Source organism: Tenrec ecaudatus, chromosome X, assembly GCF_050624435.1.
Source record: "Tenrec ecaudatus isolate mTenEca1 chromosome X, mTenEca1.hap1, whole genome shotgun sequence".
Lineage (NCBI taxonomy): Eukaryota > Metazoa > Chordata > Mammalia > Afrosoricida > Tenrecidae > Tenrec > Tenrec ecaudatus.
In genome coordinates, this window is record NC_134548.1 from 22,005,134 (window position 1) to 22,030,042 (window position 24,909).

A 24,909-nucleotide genomic window follows, 5' to 3' on the forward strand; every position below is an offset into this window, starting at 1 on the left:
TTCACTTATTACCTAATTCTTGGCTGGCAATTTTTCAAGGTTTAATACATGTCCACTGTCTGCTTGTCTGTATGTGTTCTGTCAAGTAGTCTTATTGGTGCCCCTTGTAAGTAAGTGGCTGTTAATTTTTCCAGAGCTGCTCTTGAAATTGTACTCTGTCTTTGCTGTTGGCAAGTTTGATTGCGATATGGCATCTATGCTGTATGGAAGTCATCAAGCTTCTGAGATGAGTATCTTCTTGTCTTCCTTCACATTTTCTGCCAGCAAGTCTTTGACAATTCTCTTTGTGCGTTTTTATTCATTTGTTTGGGGGTGTTGGAATTCCAATCACACATCTTCCACTGGTTTTAATTCTGCTCTTATGTTGTCCTATTGGGTTACCTATTTCTGAACTTTTCTTGCTATTCTTTTGAATTTCTAGTTGTTGTTTTTGTGTAATTTCTAATGGGCTATTTGTCATTTTGTTCTTGTATCAGTTTCCTGGATTCTTTTATTGTTTTTTTCCCTTGATTTCTTTCTTGATCCCCTGGAGAACCTTATACAGTAGCCTTTTGAATTACTTATCCCATTAGTTAGTCCCATTATCAGTTCTCCTACAGAAGATTTTCTGGTCCTTTATTTTGATCACTTGCTGGAGCCGTCTTGTCCTGCTTCTTTATCTGATTTGCTATTGGTTCTTGCCTCAAAATCATTAAGGTGTTATTATTGTATGTCTGGTTACTGTGTTCGGATTCTTTGTTTTGCTTTGATATAACCAAGTAGGTGGGGCATGTGTGCTCCTTTGGTTTCTAGTCTCTCCGCACTAGAAATCTCATCATTTGACTGTAAGTAGGGAGGGCAGTGACTGACTTGTAAGTACAGGTCTCTGTTTGCTGGTCTTGCAGGACAGCTGAAGATGTAGCTTGCATTGCTGGTGAGGTGCTCTGTCTGCCCAATGTGCATGTAGGGAGTGTCATCACTGCTTGCTGGTGTGTGTGTGCGAGCGTGCATGCGTACACTTGCCAGGTGATTGGGGTGAGAGTGCTTACGTCTTGGTCACCAAGTGGGTGATACAGAACTCTCACTGACTTGCGGGTGAGCAAGGCTGTATAAGGGTGGTCAAATGAGACATAATTCACCACCAGTTCAGTGGGGGACAATGTAGGGGTGAGGCAGGAGGAATGCCACCGATTCACAGGTTCCTGCTGAGCAGCCATGCCCCGTCCTCTAGGGTGGGGAAGGTGTGCTTAGGTCCCCAGTGCAGGTGGCTGGATAAGAGTAGGAGGCTTCACCGTTCCGGAGGGCCTCAGCACAGATGGCTGCGTGTAGGAGTGGGTGGCTCTAGTTTACAGACTGTGCCAGAGCAACAGGCATCACCCACCAATCCTTGGCCCTCAGGTATGGGTATCTGGGTATACGAGTGGGCACTACCATTTTGCAGAGCAGTGATCAGGTGGAGAGGTGGGCATCACCAATTTGTGTGTCTCAATTTGATGAGTAACTGATCAAAAAGGTGGGTGCCACTGGACCACCATCGTTTGCAGGAGCGGAGGGGTGGAAGAGGGAATGGACAGGAGCCCCAGAGGCCTGAGGGCCTCTGGCATGGGGGCCTGGGTGATGGTTGAGATGAGCGCAGTTAACTTTCACAGGTAGAAGGGAACACTCCTGCTTGGCTCTGGATGTGAGTGCAGTCACCCGTATTTGAGCCCACCAAGTGATGAGGCCTTTGACTGGGAATGCCACTTGCTTTGTCCCAATATGGCACTCCTGTGTATCTTCGACTGGATAAGCCCCAGGAATCTGAAATGCTCCAGGTTTGCTAGTTGTGTTGTCTTTCCTTTTACTTGGCACTCAGCCTGAGACGTTAGCCTTTGATGCATAGGATCCCAAGGTTGTCATATCCAGTTTACTTGTTCCCTCAGGTCTTTGTGGTAAGAAAGCTGTTAGGTGTCTGACTCCACTGCCATCTTGGGCACCTCTCAGGAGTGGGTTTTCTTTGGTACATGAAGGAGGTCGTATTAACATAGGCTATGTCTTAACTCGATGTCTTTTGAGATAAAAAGCAGATTAGGCAGGCAAGCAAGCAGAGCTGGAGGAAGGTAGGTGCTATCTGTGTCACATGAGATCACCAAGGATCTCTAAGAAATGGAAGCTGGGAGGAGCCAAGGACCTTCCCTAGCACCCTGAATTTGAGCTTCTAGCTTCTTAACATCAGCACTAGATAACTAAGACAGGCGATAATCAGAAAGTCTCTCAAAAGGCCCAGGCCTCACCAACTATACTTAGCAATACCCTCAAGTGGTCTTGAAGAGGGGGAAATGGATGTCCACTTCTATTTGATAGTGGAGTCTGCTGGCTCCTAGCCTCTTTTTAGAGCAGTTGGTACTTTTGCACTGACTTTTTACCTTCTCCCCGTGTCCTCTGAGATTTCTCTGTTTTCTTAACTCAGCATCCCTGTAGCTGACCATTGTATCCTCTTTTGTTTCAGGAAGCTTGATATCGAGGGAGTACGAGTTCTGAATTGTAATGACAGCTTAACTATTTGTTTTCTCCACTATGAAAACTCCACAAGGTGAAAAGCATAGTCAAAGCCCAAACCAAATGACCTTCGTGTGTGTGTGTGTGTGCGCGCGCGCGTGCGCACACTCTCATGTGCACTTGACAGCCAAAGAAGCCGTAATGAGCTAACAGTGATCTCATACTTAGGGCTGTTGAAACACTACAGACAAACTTTTAGGTATAAGGGCAGGGACAATATTTTTATTTTTGACTAGACAGTTGTATAAATGTGTAAAAGTAGGGTGCATCTTGCATAGCATTAATTGAATGTGCAGAACACTGAAGCATGCCTCCTTGCTGCTTATTTAGCACTTTAATGTCTACCTTTACACATCTGCAAATTACAGACTCGTGGTAGTGAATGCTGGAATTAGTGTGGTAAAGCAGTTCCTATTATCCTCTGGGAGGTGCCTTCCATTGTGACCCTTTTCCCTCCTTTCTTTGTAAGAAACCAAGAAATAAAATGGAAAATCCTGAGGTAAGATAATTTTAAAGGCTCCAACTTAAATAGTTGTTACAGAAGTCAGTTCTCCCAGCAGTGTTAGCTTGCCTGTGTTGTTCCTACGGGCTATTACGGCTTAGCATAATAGCACACAAATGGTATCCTGAGAGCGTGTCATTACTCTCGTTCAGAAATAACATCTTGTGCTCTCATTTCTGGCTCTTAAGGTTGAAGGTAACAGAAACCTACTCCTGGTAGCTCAAGGAACCAATTATCAAAAGGCTCTAGTAGGTCCCTTGATCCAAGGACAGGAATCATTGTACAGTTAGAGCATGTGAAAATGAGGATTGGGAGATGGGAAGCAAGGTGGTTTTCTCTCTTATGTTTACAAATCTGATGACCAAGTCACAGCCTCTCTGCCTCCCTCCACCCACTCCAGTTCACCATCTATCTGTAGGCTGGCTGGCTCTGCTGAAGCTTGGTGTCCCATGCCATGAGTGACACTCCCGCCAGTCCTTCCTAGAGTAAATTCCCAAATGAATTGAATTGGCTCAGCTCATCTTTTTCTCCATGTCTACCAGTTTTAGCGTTCTGGTCAACTGGTAGATTAGTTGTCCGTATATTTTCTGCCCCCTAACCCCACTTTTTCAGTCTTTTTTGTTTGGTTTAGGGAGGGGCTACTAACTTCAACAACAACAGTAACAAAAACCTGGTGGTTCACACTCGATCCCAATTTTAGGGAGAGGGGACAACGCATTGTCTCCAAGGCATCTGGAGGTACAGTGGGAATTGGGGGATAAGAAACTAGATGACCAGAGGTTTCCCCATTCCTACTGGCTGAGGGTTTTTGGCCAGGGTAGTGGTTGTGAGTCCACTTTGTGATGCGAGGCTCATGAACTAATTGTTAATTTTCGCACTGGTGTGCTCTCATTTATAGTGGTTCTTCAAAAGTCTCACTCATGTTATTTTGGACCCACACTGGGTCTTGGAGTTAGTTAGCTACTTCTTTCTGGGCTCCGCCATCTTCCACGTTTTCTATTTGCACAAGAACTTTTTTTCTCAGCAATTCTTTAAGAATCTCCTGCTACTGGGCAAGCTGACACCACGAGAAACTGCACGTTTACTGGAGTTGGGTAATTTCCTTGTTTGATGATGAAAGAGAGCAGTGCAAAGGCTTCAGGATGTTAGCCTGTGTTGAGTTAAGTAGCGTGGTCTCGGGCGTTCTACACAGGCTTTGTGCTATCCCGTCACTAGGTGGAGATGTAGCATTGTTCAGTGGCATAGCTGAAGCAAAAAGAGTCTTGATTTTTTATTATTATTATTTAAGGATTCTACATATATTTGATGAGACTTATTACGTAGGAAAAACACCTTGTACATTCCATATAATTTTGAATTTCAATTTTCTTGTTTCAGTTTTCAATTCAATTCTAATTTGCCCTCTGCTTTCTCACTGATCGATTCTTTTCTGATTCTCTTCCCTCTTGCTGTCCCTCATTCAGTCATCTTGTCAGAGAGTCATGCTACCATCTTTAGCTGTGGCTCCTTCTAGTGATTTATTTCTAAGAGTTAAAAAAAATGAGAATTGTTACTCTGCAGTTAGACAACACATAAAATTTTAGTTTGGTAGCATTGTGAGGTAAAGGAGCCAATATTTATAGTCTGAGAACCGTATATACTCGTGTACAAGCTGAGTTTTTCAGCACATTTTTTATGCAGTGTTGTAAAATTCGGTGCCTCAGCTTATACTTGAGTATTGTGGTATATTCTTTTTGTATTCTTTTAGCTTGATGTGTATTATGAGTAAGCATTGGACTGCTAACCTCAAGGTCAGTGGCTCAGATCTGCCAGCCTTTCTGAGGGAGAAAGATGAGGCTGTCTGCTCCCATAAACATTCAGAGTTTCATTTAGAAATCCCTATAGGGTCACTATGAATCGGAATTGATGCAGTGGTAGTGGGTTGAGTTTTGCTATAGGACCCATATTTTTCGCTTTCTTCTTCCTTTTCTTTCTCGTACCTCACGAATCTTAAGCAAGTGTTTATTCTATGCATAGTATTGACGTGGGGAACATGAAAGAAGCACGAAGCTGTCTACATAGAACTGATACCCAGTGGAGAACATTGTAGATCTGGCCATGAAGTATTTAAAAGTAACCTGATACCTGATATTTCGAAAGTGTAATGATTAAACTGAAAAAATCTTGCTTTGGAAAACCATCTGGCAAGCCCTCAGTTAAACACAGGTACCATATAACCCAGTAATTCCACTCCTAGGTATATTCTCAAGAGAAATGAAAACATGTGCATATAGAAACTTGGACTTGAGTGTTCATAGTAGCCTTAACGATAGCCAGAGTGTGACTTTGTATTAACTAATGCACATACAGACTAAATGTGATATAGCTATGCAATAGGATGTTGCTAAGCACCAAAAAGGAACGACGTACCGATACATGCACCAACTTGATGTACCGCAAAAACATTACACCAAGTGTAAGAAACCAAATACAAAAAGCCACTTATTATTAAATTCCATTTATATGAAATGCCCCAAATTGGAAAGCTATAAGCACAAAGTGGATTCATGGCTGCCAGGGGCTGGAAGGGGGCGGTGAAGAGTGATTGTGAGCAGTACCTGGGACTTTGTGAAATGTTGAAAATGTTGTCAAATTTGCTGTGATGGACGCACGTATCTGCAGATAGACTAAAAACCTTTGGCGTGGACACTTTTTAAGTGGATAAGGTTTTTTTGTTGTTGTTGCTGCTTTTTGGCATGTGAATTATATCTCAGTAAAACTTTTTAAAAGGTGATTATCAAAAAGGTTTGACATTTATCCAACCAAGGATTATTTGGTGATCGCCTGCACAGGTACCATGTTGCTCCTCTTATGTGTTAAGTATCAGCCCCAACCTATCACTTTTAATTAACTTAGAGGATGTGTTTAAACATACCCATGCCTCATTTATTGACAGGGTTAGATTCCAAAGGCCACATCAGATTATAAAATGCAAGGGGAAGGTAGATTAGATAACTGCCAAACTACATCATTACATAACTGCCAAACTATGGAGGATCATGGCCCAGCCAAGTGGACACATAACCTTAACCATCACAGCCAGCAGTACTCCTGACTTGCACCTCGGCATTTGTCAATATGCATCATTAATACCTAAAATAGTTGGATAGTAGTTTTCTTACTATTGTAAATAAGAAATGTCAGGTAATGAGAAGGTTGATAGGTGAGGAGTACGCATAGTGGTGTCTCTAATAACTTAAATCTTATGGCTCATAGAAACTCATTAATTCAAATATTTATTGCCAAAATACTCTGGCAACTCCTAAGGCAGTTTTGAAAGTTATAGCTATTAATCTTCATTGCTATATTTAGCCAAATTTCATGATAATCAGAAGTAGTCTTGAGTTGGAGCTGGAGGACATTACGCTGGGTAAAGTTAGACAATCACAAAAGGACAAATATATTAAAAGGAAAGGTCTTTATACCATAAGAAACAGACTCTGATGGTTCCCAGGGCTGGAGAAAGAAGGGATAACAAGATGCTAGAAGGTAGACAGGTGTGAAGGGCAGGATAATATCCAGCAGGAGGGAGATGGGCCACAAAAAGGAAACGGGCAGACCATTGTGAGGTTGGATATGCAATTGACTGCAAAAACGATCAGATCTGTAAACTCCCAACTAATGGACAAAATGTAAACTCACTGCCATTGAGTCCCAACAAAAAGTTAAAAAGAGATACAGTCTTCAATATGCAGACTTCTATGAAAAAATACTCTTTGTGCGGGGGGGGGTGTAAAAAAACGTGCTTGGTAGATAGCTAACTTTCATTGTTGATGAGTTCTGGTGATGCAGTGCATTTAGCATTGGCCTGGATTTTATTCTCATAGAGATTTACATCGTTGGAAACCCACAGGGGCAGGATTACTGTGTTCTCTAGGGTCGCTGTAAGTCAGAGAATCAACGTGATAGCAATGGGATTGGTTTGGGTATGTCATTATTAGTCCAGTTTTTAATATGATGACAATGTTGTGCTCCTTAACAATTGAGAAACACAAACTGGCTTAGTCATAGTAATTCTATCGAAGTCAAAGGAAGGCTTTACTTTGAAGGTGGTAGTAAGTTTTAGATCAGTTTTCTTCTATTAAATGTATGTATACATATAATATATACATGCTTGTGCCCTGGTATCACAGTGGTTCAGTGCTTGGTTGCTGACTTAAAGGTTGGTGGCTTGAGCCCAGTGGATGCTGTGCCAAACAAAGATGTGAGAGTTTGCTTCCGTACGGACTGGAAAGGTGTCCTAAAGGGTTGCTGTGAGTTGAAGTAGACTCCAGCATAGGTCGGGTTGGCGGGTTGCGTGCCTGTGCCATCAGTGCAGCCGCGGACCTCCTTTCTTTTGTTGCAGATGCCTATGAAACAGCCAAGATGCTCTGTGAACAGTATTACCTGGTGGCTCCAGAGCTGGAGGTTGAAGAATTCAATGGTAAGATAAATGATCATTTAAACCCTCAATGCAAAGATGTCTAAAGGACTGATTAGAGCTGAGCTACATTTTAATGTGGTCCTGAAATTATACTGCTTTAGAATCTTTTGAAAAGTTACTTCATCTCTTGATCCACCCAGGTGTGCTATTGTGAGGCGCTTTTTGTTCAGGAATTAGACACCAAAGGTGGTGGAACAGAAGTAATCAAGGTAGAAAATGCAAAAATATAAGACATTTCTGCAAATAACAAATGCAAAGAGTCAATAAATGTATGGAAATGTTTTTAACTTGACTAATCAAGGAAGTGCCCCAAAAAACCCTCACAGAAATGCCATTCTTATCTTTCAAAATGTCATTGATTAAAACATTTTACTGCTCAGAAAAATGCTCTTACCAATACATGTCTGCTGTAAGTTTAAGTTAGTTCAGTCTGTCTCAAAAAATATTATCCAGGGGGGAGAAACACTAACCATGCCCTTTCTCTTTGGTCATATATGCCGTGGTCCAATACATAAAATTTAAGTAAATGTGTTTAAAGATGATACAGTTTAGGGTACGAGTATTTCCAGTGAAGGATTCCCTCCCCCCAAATGCACCAAATCTCTTTCTCTTAGAATGAAATCAAGATGTTAAAACACTTCATGCAGTGTACTGTTGAAAGGCAATTGTCCCTATGTTCTTTTTTTTTCTTTTTAAAATCATTTTATTGGGGGCCCATACAACTCTTACCACAATCCATACATACATCCATTGTGTCAAGCACATTTATACATTCTTTGTCATCATCAACTGGTTCTGAGGGGTTCATCTGTCCTGGATTCCCTGTGTTTCCAGTTCGTATCTGTACCAGTGTACATCCTCTGCTCTAGTCAGACTTGTAAGGTAGAATTGGGGTCATGATAGGGGGAGAGGAAGCATTAAAGAAGTAGAGGAAAGTTGTATGTTTCATCTTTGCTATACTGCACCCTGACTGACTCATCTCCTCCCCGAGACACTTCTGTAAGGGGATGCCGAGTTGTCTACAGATGGGCCTTGGGTCTGTACTCCACACTCCTCATTTACAATGATGCGATTTTTTGTTCTGGTGATGCCTGATACCTGATCCCATGGACACTTCGTGAGCACACAGGCTAGTGTGCTTCTTCCATGTGGGCTTTGTTGCTTCTCAGCTAGATGACCGCTTGTTTACCTTCAAGCCTTTAAGACCCAAGACACTATATCTCTTGATAGCTGGGCACCATCAGCTTTCTTCACCACATTTGCTTATGCACCTGCTTTGTCTTCTGTGATTGTGTCAGGAAGATGAGCTTCATGGAATGCCGGTTTAATAGAATAACGTGTTCTTGCATTGAGGAAGTACTTCAGTAGAGACCCAACATGCATCTACTACTTTAATACTAAACCTATAAATATATGTACACAGCTCTATTTCCCCATCATTATATATACATATATTTACATATGTGCAAGCCTGTATTTAGACCTCTATTAATGCCCATTGCCTGCTGTTAGGTGCTCTTGAGTCAGTTCTAACAGATAGCGACCCTCTGTACAACAGAATGGACATTGCTTGAGCCCATTGTTGCAGTCACTGTGTCGCTTCATTTCTTTCTCGCTGCCTCTACCAAGCATGATGGCCTTCTGCAGGGACTGGTCTTGCCATGCTTGCCTCAAAAGGGCCATTCTGGCTGGCACTTCTTCCAACACAGACTTGCTGGTTCTTTTGAGGGTCCATTGCTATTTTCAACCTTCTTTGCCAGCGCCATAGTTCAAACGCATTGATTTTTCTTTGGTCCTCCTTATTCGGTATCTAATTTCCCATGCATGGGAGGCGATTGAAAGTGCCATGCTTGAGTTAGACATACTCTGTCATCCTCAAGGGCACATCCTTGCTTTTCAACACTTTAAAGGGTTCTTGTGCAGCAGACGTACCTTCTGCTAGAAGGTGCAAAGTCACAGCTGCTTTGAAAGTCTTCTGTTCTTGATTAAATGCATTTTAAGAACTGACCCAATGATAAGGCATCATCAAAAAAAATCTTACCATAGTGAATGAAGGGGGAAGTGCAGAGTAGAAACCCAAAGCCCATTTGTCGGCCACTAGAGACCCCCTTACAGAGGGGTCTAGGGGAGGAGATGAGTCAGTCAGGGTGCAATGTAGCACCGATGAAGAATACAGCTTTCCCCCAGATCCTGGATGCTTCCTCCGCCAACTCTACCATGATCCGAATTCTACCTTGCATGACTGGATAGGGCAGAGGTTGTACACTGGTGCATATGGGAGCTAGAGGCACAGGGAATCCAGGGTGGACGATACCTTCAGGACCAGGGGGTGAGGGGTGATGCTGGGAGATAGAGGGTAAGTGATTTGGAAAGGGGGAACTGATTGCAAGGATCTACATGTGACCTCCTCCCTGGGGGACGGACAACAGAGAAGGGGGTGAAGGGAGACGCCAGATAGGGCAAGATATGACAAAATAATAATCTACAAATTATCAAGGGCTCATGAGGGAGTGGGGAGCGGGGAGGGAGGGGAAAAAAAGAGGACCTGATGCAAAGGGCTTAAGTGGAGATCAAATGCTTTGAAAATGATTAGGGCAGAGAATGTACAGATGTGCTTTATACAATTGATGTATGTATATGTATGGATTGTGATAAGAGTTGTATGAGCCCCTAATAAAATGTATTTTAAAAAAAAAGAACTGACCCAATGACCTAGACTTCTGTTTCCTGTGCCAACTAAAACCTACAACTGTTGAGGAAGTTGGATTAGATTTCCGTTCATCGTGACCCTATCTGCAGTTCTGAGGCTATACATTGTTATGGGAGCAGAAAGCTTCATGTTTCTCCTAGGGAATAGCTGGTGGGTTCGGACTGCTGACGTTTTATCCAGTGACCTCCAGTATATCCACTGCACCACCTGTATTTGTCAAGTAGTGGGAGTTACAGTCACGAACAGTAACACATTATGGGTTGGCTTTAACGGCAGCCTAAGTACCGTGTCCCATGACTGACTCCATAAGTCGCTTTACTATTACTAAGCTAAATGAATGTTGGTTTTAATCAGTCAAAGTTACATTTGTGATTTCTTGAATACCAGCGTTCTTTGTGAGATGGTTTCAGGAATGTGCATCAGATCTAGCAAGTTCCACACTCAGATATAGGCTGAACACCTTTAAGTATGAGAGGGCTTTCAGAAGTGTGTGGGGAAATTCCATTATCCCTTAACGCTACTCTTCCACACATCTTTTGAAGCCCCCTCAAAGATGCTGCTGCTTTCTTTATAACAAGAGAGTGTGAGGTTTTCCCACCTTAACAACAGCTGACTCCATGGGAGTCCTATCCAGGTTCCACATGGATTCCTTTTCAGGGCCAGGCTCACCTGGCATAGCGTCTCCTTTCAGAAGGTTCTATGACACATGAGGTGTCTTTTAATAGTTGTCAGATCTAATGGTACCATTTGTTGCTGTGGACTTCGCAGTCCGTAAGGCTGCCAACAATACAAAGGACTACTTTGTTATTGCCTGTGAATCTAAGTTCCAGTCACTTGACAAACAATGTTTTTCCCCCCAGAGGTTTTCTCTCTCTCTCTCTCTCTCTCTCTCTCTCTCTCTCTCTCTCTCTCTCTCTCTCTCTCTCTCTCTCTCTCTCTCTCTCTCTCTCTCTCTTGTTTTCTTTCCCAATCTAGACCCTTGAGAGAGCAGTCACTAGGATTATGTAGAATATACTTCACTAGAAGTCTGAATGCTGGCTACAAGCTATAGTAAATTTCTTGGATTATCCTATTCCGTAACACTTTACAAATAAGCAAATTTGCTTTGTCAGGTTTCAGAGCTGCTACACTCACGGGTGCCTCTTGCAGTCTTCGCTATGGCTATATAAGTCTTTCCTGTTAAGAGATGGTTCATAGCTGTGGGTATGCTGGAAAACCCCACATGTTGTCATTCATACCATGTCTATTTTATTATGAGGAGCCCTAGTGGCATAGTGGTTATGAGTTGGATGGTTCAAAACCACCAAGTGCTCCCATCAAGAGTTCTGGGCTTAGAAACCTACAGGGAGAGTTCTACCCTGCCCTATAGGGTCCTTATGAGTCAGAATTGACGACAGCAGTGAGTTGGATCTTTCTGTTTTCTTTTGGTATATGGGTTCCTAGAGAAGATAGATGTTTGTCCTGGAATCTTTGACCTTTAATTTCCCCACAATGAATACTTGGATGGGTACTTTGAGTCAAGTGGTTCCAGACAGCAATGCAAAGGCCATTACTGGCCATGGTGGGGGGGGTGCCATTTGGTTGACGCAGAGTGACCCCACGGGACCAAGTAGAACTGCCTCGTCAGATTTCCTAGACTGAGATCTTTATGGGAAGGAGCCCTCTTGATGCAAAACAGTTACCCATTTGGCTGCTGAGTGAAAAGTTGGCAGTTCCACTTCCCCAGGTGCTCCATGGGGAAAAGATGTTGCAGATGGCAGTCTTAGGAACCCTATCTGGAGCAGTTCGAGTCTTCCCTGGAGGCTGGCTAGGAGTTGGAAGTGAACTTGATGCAGTGGCAACAGGGAATCCTTATGGAGGCAGGGGGCCAGGCCTTTTGCCTGCCCGAGTGGGTTCAGACCACCAGCCTTTTGGTCAGAAGCTAAGCACTTAACCATTGTGCCACCAAGGCTCCTGCCACTAATGGTAGCTCTGTTACAGTATTGAAATTAAGAATATTGAGTGCTTATTATGTGGCAGGTTTTGTGTAAACTAGTTTTATCCAATTTATTAAATTTTCTCATTTAATCCTATTACCCCAGTGGGATCTGTGCATGCTCATTTTAGAAATGCATTGCTGAGTCCCAGATAGATTAAATAACTATTAATATAGCCATTAAATGCTGGATTTTGAGTTGCGCAAAATACGGTCTCTTAAAAGCCTTTGGGAATTGATTTGCCGTGTTTAAGTGCCCAGCTACTTTTTCTCCTAAATGTTTTCTGTTTTGCTTTCAACTACATGAAAACAAAATTTCTTTTATACTGTGCTGGATTCTGTGGGTGTTTGTTAAATGTTGTTTCAACTAATGATATTTGGAGCAATGGCTGTGCAGAGTAGAGACTATTAGTGCATCAGTAAGCACAAAAACCTGGACTATATTTTTCACATTCACATTCCATTTGTGTCTAGCTTAGAAAGAAAGTTAACCAACATCCACTGGGCCCAGGATTAGGGAAGGGTCTGGACAAAAACCTTTAAGATGGTCTTAAAAGGAATGACAGAAATCTAAATTCGAATGTTCCCAAAGAAAAGTGCAAGTAATTGAGCAAGCCTTCAGCTGGCTTCTAGCAAATGTTGATTCGGGGGCTGGGGCTGGGGAATGTTAAAAGGTATTCTAAGATTGGGTTTTCCCTGAAATGCAGAGTGAAACAAATTGTACTCAAAAGGTGGGTCCAAGAGAGACTAAGCACTTAGCTTGTCCTCAGGCCCATTAAAATAGCAGGAAAGGAGTCCAGCGAAAACTGCCTGAGGAAAAGGAGGGATGGCATGGGGCGCTCATCAGTGGATCCCCACTCCTGAGAGAGGCTAACCAGAGGGGATTCTGATTACCCAGCACAGGAAATCACAAAAGGAGGGGGGCAAGGGCTGCAACAGAAAATGGCACCTGATTTGTCAAAGGTTAAGCTTCTGGAAGCCTCTGGGAGCTGAGTTGCCAGGTGGCAAGGGCTGAAATGACTAGCTGAGGAGGCATTTGTGAGCTGGCCTAGGAAAAGGCTGAAGGGACCATTGAGAGCTCCTTGGCTCTGAGCGCGCGCTCGTCTGTGGCCAGCCACAGACATCATCCCTGGGCAAACATGAAGGTCCTCCCTTGGAGAGAGTTCCAGGGAAGAACTAGGACTTTCCTGTGAGTGGTTGGGTCTCCAAGCCAAGCTCTCTTCATTTAAGCATTTAGAGACCCTGCAGTCAGAGACTACATGCTCATCCTAAAGCCAGCTCCCAGTCAGCCTTCCATTCAGGGGAAAGCCCCAGAGAGCAATGAAATACCAGCTGCTGCTAGGGATCAATCTGGTTCTTTGTTCTTAAACAAAAACCACAACCAAAGTATGCCGGCCCTGGGGAGAGCCAGCAGCAGGACCGATGAATTACCTGACTGGCAGTAAACTTTTCAGCTATGTTTACTGCCAGAAAACCTCCTTCCTAAATTCAAAGGGAAACTGATTTTCAACCTACCTTCTATACAGAGCCAAACCCCAAGCAAAGGAAGATTGAGAAAGGTGTCTTTCTAGGAGCGGTCACCTGTCTGACATGCCAGTATATAAACTGTAGCTGTATGAAATAGTATGAAAAACATTATAGAACTTCAGTTGAATTGTTTTTAGGTTGACTCTCAAGCACACCTTGAAAGCTATCTATTTTCAGTTGAAAACCCTTGAAGAATGGAGTGGATACCATGCAGTAGAGTAAGAAGCTGGGCGATGGTAGTGATACGGTGAAGAAAGTATGGGTCTTTATCCCTGTTACCCCGAAGGGGGCTGTATTGGTTCTCTGTGACTACCATTCAAATGACTAAAAACTAGGTGGTTTAAAGGACCTTGGTGGTGCACTTGTTAAGCATTCGACTATTAAGTGCAAGGAGAAAAGCCCAGAGGATCTGCTCTCCAAAGATGATAGCTGCAGACAAGGTCTGGGGCAGTTCGGTTTTTCCCTAGGACCCTCATGAGTTGGAAGGGGCTTGACAGTAAGTGGTGCAGACTTGTGGAGGCCAGAAATCTGAAATGAAGGTGTCCGCAAGGTTGGCCCTTCTGAAGGTTCCAAGGCAGAATTTGTTACATGCTGCTCATCTAGCTTCTGATGCCAGCCAGCAATCCTTCCCTTGTGGCCCACCCACTCCAATATCTGCCTCTGTGTGTACATGACCTTGTCCTGGGTCACTCCCTTTCCTTTCTCATAAGGACAGTAGTCATCGGTCTTGGGCCCCACCCTGAAATGGGCCTTAACTAACCTGTTTCTGAAGAGACTATTTCCAAAATCAGTCTCCCAGGTCCTAGAGGTGGGATCAGGACTTGGGCAGACTTTGTATTGTTGTTTGTTAGGTGCTGTCACATCTCTTCTGTCTCATAGTGGGCCCTCTCTAGAAATAACAGAACAAAACACCATCTGGCCCTGCCCCGTCCTCACAGTTGTGCTTATTTATGTCGGAGCCCATTGTGACGGACACTGTCATTCCATCTTACCGAGAGTCTTCCGCTTTTTGGTTGCCCTGCTTAACCAAGCATGAGCGCCTTCTCCAGGGCCGCTTTTGCAGGGCCCCTACTTGTCCTCTGCAGGAATCCTGGTCCCTTACTGAGTTACTTGTTGGGCTTTCTACGGGAGACAAATGAGACTTTCTGCCCTGTAAAGAAGGACAATCTCAGAAACACGCAGGGGCAGTTCTCTGCCCTACAGGGTCACCAGGAAGAGGATCGACTCGATGGCAGTGGTTTTTCTTTGTTGTTGTTGTTGTTGTTTTTTAATCTCATCCCCCTACAGAGAGGCAGGTAAAAAACTCTAGGGAAAATTCAGAACTGTCTTAAGAAAGACACTGTCCAAATAGTAAGCAACCTAAAAGCATCATTTCGAGCAGTCGAAGGAGTGTAGGAAGAAACTGTTTCACCTTAAGGCTTAGAACATTCTGTTTCAAGAGACATGTGACTCCTGTCAGTAGACTCCAAAGATAGGAAACATAACGTCCCGGGACACCGTGGTACCAAATGGGCTGTGGTCGATGTTTTGTCTAGTTAAGAAATTACCAACACTAACAGTGATTTTCAACCTTTTGATAGAGCCTCTAGGCAGAGCACTGAGTGTTGAGCCAAGGTTACAAAGCAAAATCTAAATACTGTCCACCAGAAGAGCCAAAGCATCAATAGTAAAGTGTATGCTTTATTGGGTATGGGTGGGAGAGGGTGAAGCGACTTTTTTTCCCCCTTTCAAAACAATTCAGACATCTGTCTGTTATTTATAACTTTAAAAAGAACTGAGCCGCTAAGGGCCTGGGCTTCAGAGCCAAAAGATCTTGGTCCAGATGTCCAGTTTCAGCAGCTCTTCCATGCTGATCTGAAATGGAAATCCCCACATAATTTAAAGAAAAAGAAATGAAGCCTATTTAGTTACTTTAGCCACTGGCTTCATAATCATGCCCCCCCCCATGAACTACACAGTATTCCTGTGAGGATTAACTTGGATAATGTATTTCAAAAGCTTTATGAACAGTTATGTATCAAACAGGATACCTTTATATTAATGTGAAAATATTTCAGTAAAGGAAGTAGTTGAGATTATAATAACACAGGTGGGTATGTCTGCATTCTGATTGAGAAAGTTCATGTCGTTTCCATCTCTTAAGTGACATGAAGAGGAGGCAGGACTAAACTGCTGAGTACCTACTCAGCACCCCCACGCTGTTCTTAGTTCTTGACAGGGAGCTCAGTGTTTGCAACTCCACAGAGACTCCCTGAGACCAGAAGAAAGGACCATAGGTCTGCGGGGCTTTGTCTGTGAACCTTATATTCTGCTCAGTAGTGTGCCTTGTTTAACATATGTTAACATCTTATCATTCACCTCGAAGCTGGGCCCCCTCTTTTCGGTGGTTTCACAGTTCCTAAGAGTCCCACTGGGGTCGGTAACAGTATTCCCCAACAACTTGGAGACCATTGAGCGCCATTTGGATGACGTACAGTAATTCTCAGAACATCATGGCATAGGTGATATCATCGCAGTTCTGCCCAGGAGGAAACGTGAGTTTCAAAGAGCTTGAGTAATGTGTCTCGCCAATGTCATGTAGCTGGTAAGTCAAGGAACTGGAATTTCCACACAAGTTGGTTGGATTCCAAAGCATAGGCCTTTTCTTTGCCCTGCCATTAGTGGTAGACATTTCAGTTAGCATTTTGTAGCATTCTTTTTTATATTAAAAAAACAACAACTTTCCACCGAGAGTTGATTCTGATTTATAACAACCCTATAGGACAGAGTAGAAATGCTCCGAGAGGTTCCAAGCCTCTCAGTCGTTATAGGAGCCGACCGCCCATCTGCTTCTAGCACAGCGTCTGGTGGGAAATGGAATGTCCTTCTGAACTTCTGGGTCGGGTCCTGATTCATCGATGGTGTTGTCTCTGTTTCAGCCAAAGCCCCAGACAAGCCGATCCAGGTCGTCTATGTGCCCTCGCATCTGTTTCACATGCTGTTTGAGTTGTTCAAGGTAAGTGGAATTTAAAAACATGGAAAGAAGGCTTCATTTTAAATTACTTTGATTCACGGCATAATGGATTCATTCAATTAGCATAAGAAAAAGGTTTTGCATAACCGTTTTAAAATTTCTATTTCTGATGTCCTGTGGGTTTTATAATTTATACACTGTGAGATGAAAAATTGCTGTGTACAGTATAGTTTTTGTGAATATTAGTACATATTGATTTTGAGGCATAATTGTGCTTCAGTGATTTTATGTAAAATCCATACTATTTTTCCTTCAGTTATGAGATTAACGATGCCGTTTAGTTTTCCAAATCTGGCAGAGGCTTTATTGTGGATAGCTAGATCAAAGTAAAAACATGTTTATGCATATTTATGCTACCGAGCATCAAACATGTTGGATGCATTAGTGATGGTTTCTGTCCTGAGAGACTGGCAACTTTTGCCATTTGGGAACCAATTCAGACGAGCTGACAGAGACAAGAGATACGGAAGAGCTGAACCACAACGGCCAAAGAGGAGGCTCTTAAGGCTCCACAGCTTAAGCTGGGGCTTTTGTTAACCAGGAGTCACCAGCATTCCCAGTAGCAGCGTTACACACACAAAGCGTTGAAGCCGAACTGCGTGATAGCCCTCAATCGAGCACCTGAAAAATCAGTTATGCTGATTTGCTTCCAGACATGATAATGTTACGGATGTAACACTGTAAGGTGGCACTGGGCATTGAATTGTGAACTTTTTCTTCAGCAGCTGTGGCCTTTTCAGAGTTTCTTTTTTATCATAACATGCCATCGACTTTTTTTTTCCTTCAGCCAAATGATTAAATTTTACAGGAAGCACAAATCTTTTCAGTCTTTCTGCCTTCTTTAGAGGGAAGGTGCTCTATAAATGCAGGCTGATAAATAGGATTTAAAGTGCAAAAATCAGCTTCTTACAGCCTCATTACATGTGAGAAAAACAGCACTCCTCTTGGGTATAGAGTAGAATAAGTGAGAGAGAGAGAGGTGGGGGGAGAGAATTGTTTAGCATAGTGGATGGGGTTACAACATAGATGACAAAGAAAATGAAGTGTCAGGAATTTTTCCTTACTCATGAGACATGTTGAGCGAAGCCCTTCACCACAGGGGGAGAAATGTCATCTAAAAACACGTAATGTGTGCCCCATGAAAGAATTATTGCTGCTAAGTAAACTTAGGCTGGCGTCTTCTTAAACCTTGTGTGAATCCGTGCTATGCTGAAAGCCAAGGTCTTCTCATCGTAGAACTCAATGAGAGCAACCGTAGAACTGCACGAAGACCGGAAAGAGGGCTACCCCGCTGTCAAGACCCTTGTGACTCTGGGCAAAGAAGACTTATCCATTAAGGTAACTGCTTTTTTTTCATCTATACTTCATGACGTAATTATCAGGTACTTTAATACTAGCGATGAAGGCCTTGAGAAATTGGAGACCAGGGAGGAAATGGGCATCTATTTAAAAATAGTGTGTTAGATCCTTGACTTCTGTGACCTCATTTTACTTTCAGTGTTAGGTTGCCATGGTGTTAGCTGCCATGGTTGCAGCCTCCACCCCATGTACAAGGGAATGAAAAACATTTCCCAGTTGTGTCATCCCCCTGATCACTTGCAAATCAGAACATGGTGCGATCCGTAGTTCATGGGCTGTGTTCCTGAAGATGATTACTAGGCCTTTCTCCCTAGTCCATCATAGTCTGGAAGTGCTGCTGAGACATGCTCAGCATCATAGTGGCGCGTGTCTGCTGACAGGTGGGTGGTGGCTGCCATGAGCAACATTGGAATTGAGCCCAAGAGCCTCTTGGATGGAAGGGGAGACTTAACCACTGAGCTGCCAGTGTCCCCTTGGACTCCATTTGAACACCTCTGTGCAGAGAACAAAGGCCAAGACTTCAAACGCCAGCTCGTTGGGCTGTGCTCTCTGCCTCTTTGTTTAACCTGGTTTGCAAAAGAGCCATATTGCCCTTGAGTTCAGAGCCCTGGCAGGTTTTTAGAGCGATCTGGTGTGTGCTTTATTCGGTGAACTCATTGTCTCCTACAGAGTAGAGATGGACTTTCAAGTTATCAGAAGTATTTTCTACATTGCAGATAAGTGACCAAGGAGGTGGTGTTCCACTTCGCAAAATAGACCGTCTTTTCAACTATATGTACTCCACCGCTCCCAGACCTAGCCTGGAGCCTATGAGAGCTGCACCTCTGGTAAGCGCTGCAAACTGCTGCTTCAGGGAAGAGCAATAACTGACCAAGAGGGCTGGCTAGCTGCCCAGGTTGCCATGCTGTCCTTGCTGAAATTACTGTTCCCTGGGTGTTGACAAGGGGCCATCTCCGGCCTCTGCCACATTTTCCTGTGGCTCCTTTGGGCTGCAATTCTTCTCTATTTTGTATCTAAGCACCATAACTGAGGGCCTCACTCTGAAATCCAGAGAGAAAGCCACCTGATAGGGGGAAAGCAGCAGCTAGCATGCTGGGTACCTCCTCGCACTCCCCGAGGGAGTGGGGGGACGCGCTGGTGCAACAAACAAGCCAGCAGTTCCAATTCACGGTTGACCCTGTGTGTCAGAGGAGAAACTGCATATGGTGCTCAAGGTTGTGACCTTTGGGAAAGCAGTGCCTTGGTGTGCCATCCAGCGACTCCTGTAAGTTACATAAGCTCAAACTTGCTGCCATCGAGTCAACGCTGACTCAGAACTGCCACTGTGGGTTTCCGAAACAGGGACTCTTTATGGGATTGGAAGCCCTGGCTTTCTTCCACAGAACAGCTGGTAGTTTCAAACTGCCGACCTTGAGGATTACAGCCCAGTGCACAACCACTACGTCACCAGGGCTCCCAGAAGTTGACCAGCAGACCAGAGTAGGTAGAGGAGACCAGAGACAGAGGCCACTTGCCTCCAGCGCATGATCGAGGCCATCATCACCCCCACAGCCTTTGACCTTCCAACATCCACTATGTTGGCAGATTTTAAATGTGCAGTGACACAGACATCCAACAGTCTCCATGAAATAACACGAGCACGGGATATAGAGGATGGTATCCGCATTCTCAGAGGCCTTCCTTCTCAAGAAAACATCCTCAGCCTCCCTGCCAGTGGGGAGGGAAAGCCTCTGGTTACCATGGTAGCATGTAGAGCCTTGTAGGGCTGTACTCTCTTCCCCTGCTGAGTGTTTCTAATTGACAAACAACCATTGAACCCTTTGTCATTAAACACAGCCGCACATGTATCAGTCAGCACCATCTTTGCAGGATATAAATTAAGTTCCATTTTGATGTCCTACCTGATATCAGCGCAGGGTTGATTTCATTTGTCGGAATACAGAGCAAACCCAGAGTTGGTTAATTCAGCATGTCACAAACCTAGAAGAAGGCATTTATATAGGATTCAATAAAATGCTCAAAAGATGCCATTTTTAAAGGCAAGTGTACTGGCCACCTTCTGGCACCTACTTAAACATCAAAAGAAAATAAAGACAGTACAACCAGGTCGAACGCCTTCCCCTCTTGTTTAATAAGTACATGGGCGGTCTAGTCTGGGTCTTAGCGGAACCCTAGTGTGTGGCGAGTTGTAGGTGGGCTGCTTAACCCCAAGGTCAACAGTTTGAAACCACAAACTGCACTGCAGAAGAGAGACAAAGCTTTCTACTCTTGTGGAATTGCAGTCTTGGGGCCCCATGGTGCAGTTCTAGCCTGTCCTATAGGATCGCTGTGAGTTGGAACCGACTTGCCGTCAGTGAGTTGAGTTTTAGTCAAATAGCATCCTGAGAACTGTTACGCCATACTGTTTGGTTGGGGTTTTTTACTGTTGTGCTTTCATGAAACCAACACATTGAATTAAGGGGCTGTAAACCATATTCAGCCTCCCATTTTAGACTCCTGGAGGAGGAGGTGGAATGGGGCCAAAGAGCGGTTAGTATCTGGCCCGATTTCATCAGGCTAAGTCATGGTAGCTGTATACCGAGTCGCCATCAACCCGGGGATAGTGAGTCTGAGGTTTTCTTTCAGTATGTTCTGTCCAGTATACCAAGCAGTGTCTCCATTTGAAGGAATGCATCCACTAGGGTCTCTTCCTGTTAGTAGTCTGTTTGAGCTTGAAAATGGCCATGTAGATACCAATTACTAGAAAACGTAATCTCACCAAGCAATGTATTCTCTGAAACCTCTGCTTCTGGGAGTTGGCATCTATAGCAACAGGTTTGACCTTGACAGATCCATTAATTTTTTTCTTTGGGAATGTTCACTTAGCTAACTCCTGCTGACCCTCACCCTGCAAAAAAACACCCCCTGGCAAAACCACCTGCCATCATGTCAGTTCTGACTCCAAGAAACCCGGGGCAGGGTTTCTGAGACTCAATCTTTATAGGAGCAGACGACTTCCTCATTATCCCACAGACCAGCTGGTGGCTTTGAACCCTGACCTCTATGGTTAGAAGCCCAACACGTAACCCACTGTGCCACCAGGGCTCCTTCTGTAGATCCTCAGACCCTGGGGAAGCCCTTCTGAATGAGTGGCCACCCGCCTTCCTGGACCCTAGCTCCCCAAACCTCTGGGAAGTTGACCTATTTCCTCAAAGTATGACAGCACTGGACTGCTGCCCTCTCGGCTCCTCCTGTCAGACATGGGGCTGGCTCCATGCCGTGCAGGACTGCCGGGGGCACATGTCCTCTGGTCTCTTTCTAGACGGAACAGACCATTTCCTTGCCCGCAGTTCGCTCAGTAACTTCTGTGACTATCTTTGTCTTGCTACGAGCCACTCACAGCCGGTACAAAAGCCCTTAAGTGACAGAGTGCTCTCGGTCACAGCCAGCCCTTTGGGTTGGACCCTGTGGAAAGCGTCAAGGGGAGAGCTTGGGAAATGGCAGATACTGCTCCGAGTAACTGCTGACGGCAGCTTCCTGATCGTTTGTGTTCCAAACCAAACCAAACCCGTTGCTGGCACAAGGACAAAGGAAACTGGCCTGATCCTGCCAAGGTTGTGATCTTTACGGCTGCAGGAGGCCACAGCTTTCTTCCTGTGGGGCTACTGTCCTCCCTCCCACGCTCCCCTCGACTCTCTCACCATGTTTTGGGCACTGTGCTAAGACGTTTACACTTGTTATAGGAATATCATTTAATCGGTGAAACGTCTCAGAAGGGAGCATTTAATTGCCTTCTCAGGTAAGAAAAATGCCACAGAGAGGTTGCGTTAACTGCTCCGAGTCACACAGGAAATGCATTTGAACTAGGTCTGTGTGATCCCAGAGCCATACAGCCTTTCCTCTGTGTGTGCCAGCCTGGCTCAGCCCACCGCCCTCACTCCCAAACCCTGACCATCTATTCAGTCAGAGGTCACCATGCTCAGAAGCCAGCAGCTGTGGTATCTTCTCCACAGAAAATGCCTGGCATTAGTTTTGGTGGTGGTTCTCAATATCTCCGTTTTGTTTTTCAAAACAACCTGTTCTTAACAGAGTTCTCTAAAGATAGAGGAGGGTACAAGAATGTTTTCCTGGTCTCTGAACTATATCCACCACTCCTTCCCCCCAAACACGACCCACTGCCATAGAGTCGATCCCAACTCATAGCTTCCATCCATGGGATTTCCCAGACGGTTGGTACATCTTCACAGGAGCAGACAGCCTCATCTCTCGCCCTCAGAGCAGCTGGTGGGTTTAAACCACTCACCTGGATCCTAGCAGGCCAATTCTAGAATCCATATTCCCCAAACCATTGGAAATTGCTTTGGGGGAAGTTGTTTTCTTTCCAATGTTTTCAACTCATTGCTGGTAGATGTGAATGCCTGCAAATAGAATTTTCACTGGCAAGAGCAAGGGAACACTGACGGTGCACCTTGGAAAGGACGTGGGTTTGGGTGCCTGATCGTATCTCGCCTACTGGAAAAAGCAACAACACAAAACTCGAAGACCCCAGCAGAATGTGGAGTATTCCTCGTGTCATCCGAGCACTGGGGGAGGTGTGTGCAGAGTGAAAATTAAGGATGCGTTGGCCATCAGTTGGCATATCTCTCATATATGTAGACGCAGTCCTTTCTTTGATTCAAATCGGGATCTAGAATTCATTTACGTCTTCTCTGCCGGGACGTGCTGGCATGTGTGCCCCTCTTACTCTGTCTGCTTTGTCTTCTCTTCCTAGGCTGGATTTGGCTATGGCTTGCCAATCTCTCGTCTGTACGCTAGATATTTCCAAGGAGATCTCAAACTATATTCCATGGAGGGCGTGGGCACTGACGCTGTCATCTATCTGAAGGTACGATGTTCTGTTTCTGTTGCTATAAGGCAGGGGTGAGGAACCTTGCTACCGCCGCGGGCCAGTCGGATATTTACACCTCCATTCATGGACTGTACACAATTAGCAACTTACAACTTTGCTTGCTGTAGGTAGTCAAGCATGTTATTAATTAGCCCCTAATGTGATGGCTGAAACGGCTTCTCTTTGGTGAGGCTTGCGATGTGAGCTGGTATCATCGACTTCCTCACCCCTGGTATCAAGACATTGGGGCTCCTTAAGGCTCCTAAATCCGAAGCACTAAGCAAGAATAGCACTAGATCTTACCTCCCAGTCAGCACAGATTTACTGGCATTTTATGTGAAAACCAGGCCAGGTTTCTCCTTGATTTTATCCTCCGAGCAAAAGCGTGGCATGTATGTGTATTTAATACATGATTAAAATACAGATTTTAAAACCATAATGGCCAACTGTGATTTTCAAACTGGCGTATCCCTTAAAAGTTCTCAGTGGAAAGGACACTAACATCCTTAGTCTTTTGTTTTGAAAATGTGGCTGGTTTTCCCAAAGTTCTGAAAGTTCAGTGATCATAATACAGTTATAGAACAGCTTGATCTAAGAGCCAAGGTCTCTGGCAACAATTGTTCTCATTCATTGGTGCTGATAAGCTTTCATTTTTCAACTCTAGAATGCAAGGCGGTTGCAAAAAGTTTGTGGGAAAATTCCGTTATCTTTGCATTGTAATTTTTCTGTGAACTTTTTGAAGCCTCGTCATATTTGGCATATTTTGAGTAGGTAATATAAGCATGAGAAGCCTTGTTGGCATAATGATTATGTGTTGGGCTATGAACCCCAAGGTCAGCAGTTCAAAACCAGCAACCAGCTCCTCGGCAGAAAAACGAGGCTTTCTACTGCAGTCAAGAATCACGGGGTCAGCAGCTCACAGGAGCAGTTTAGTTCTACCCTTCCCTAGAGGGTCGCTATGAGTTGCAATTTTTAACTTTCTAAATAGTAAAATGTGGGTTAACAGTTCCCGTGAGGAAAACAATACTGTGGACCTGTGATGTATGTTTCTGTTTTTCCCTTAGGCTCTTTCAAGTGAATCGTTTGAGAGACTTCCGGTTTTCAATAAGTCAGCATGGCGCCATTATAAGACCACACCTGAAGCTGACGATTGGAGCAATCCTAGCAGTGAGCCCAGGGATGCGTCAAAATACAAAGCTAAACAGTAATTTCTCACTTTGGTTTCCATTATCAAATCCCTGTTTTTCCCCTAGAAGACACCAACCAGCTGATGATACTTTTCAGCTGCCTCTTTGCAGTTTGCCAAGTGACCGTTCGAGCCGACTTTTCACCCCGGACAGGAGATGGCAAGAGTTGGGTAGCTGCTTGTACAGTAGGGTGCTCTTTGGGGGCATTTATGAACTGAGCAGAGACCAGAGGGCTACTTGCCTGAGAGGCCAAGGACGATACTGAGGGTGTTTGGCTGGCACGACTCAGAAGAGGCTCTGTGAACCAAAGAAACCATATCCTTAACATCTCTGGTTCTGATCAGTAATATTTTAGCTTCCCTGGTAAGCCCCACAATTGTGAGTTTAAAAAAATGTAGCTGGAATAGTGAATAGCAACAAAGTCCCCTGTTGTAGACCCCCCCCTCAGCTTCGAGCCAAGGGCAGCAGTGAGCAAAGATTTGGCTTCGGCTTGTCCCCATCCATTGGGATTTGCCGAAGAATGTGTAGAGAAATTGTGTGAATTGAAGTGGAGAAAATAGACCAAAAAGCCCAAAACTCACTGCCATCGAGTCAATTCCAACTCATCGTAATAAGGAAAGCAGTCCCGTATTTGGTTTCCTTCCCTCTCCCCACCCTCTCCTGACAACCCTTAAGCTCCAACTGTAAGAGCAAAGAAAAGATTGTACTTGTTTCATTAAAACTAACTTAATGAATGTGAAAGTATATGCAAATTATAATGAGAAGATACAAACAAGCCCAAAAGAAAAAG

At 44.3% G+C, this 24,909-nt stretch overlaps 1 protein-coding gene across 1 annotated transcript in view; it reads left to right on the forward strand.

Moving 5' to 3' along the window:
• Positions 1–24,909, forward strand: part of PDK3 (pyruvate dehydrogenase kinase 3) — a 69,841-nt gene that overhangs the window by 42,666 nt on the left and 2,266 nt on the right. The window contains exons 6-11 of the mRNA XM_075538900.1: positions 7,404–7,481; positions 16,612–16,688; positions 17,943–18,044; positions 18,782–18,892; positions 22,816–22,929; positions 23,997–24,136. Of these exons, the coding sequence (XP_075395015.1) occupies positions 7,404–7,481; positions 16,612–16,688; positions 17,943–18,044; positions 18,782–18,892; positions 22,816–22,929; positions 23,997–24,136 (622 nt within the window). The remainder of the gene's footprint in view (positions 1–7,403; positions 7,482–16,611; positions 16,689–17,942; positions 18,045–18,781; positions 18,893–22,815; positions 22,930–23,996; positions 24,137–24,909) is intronic.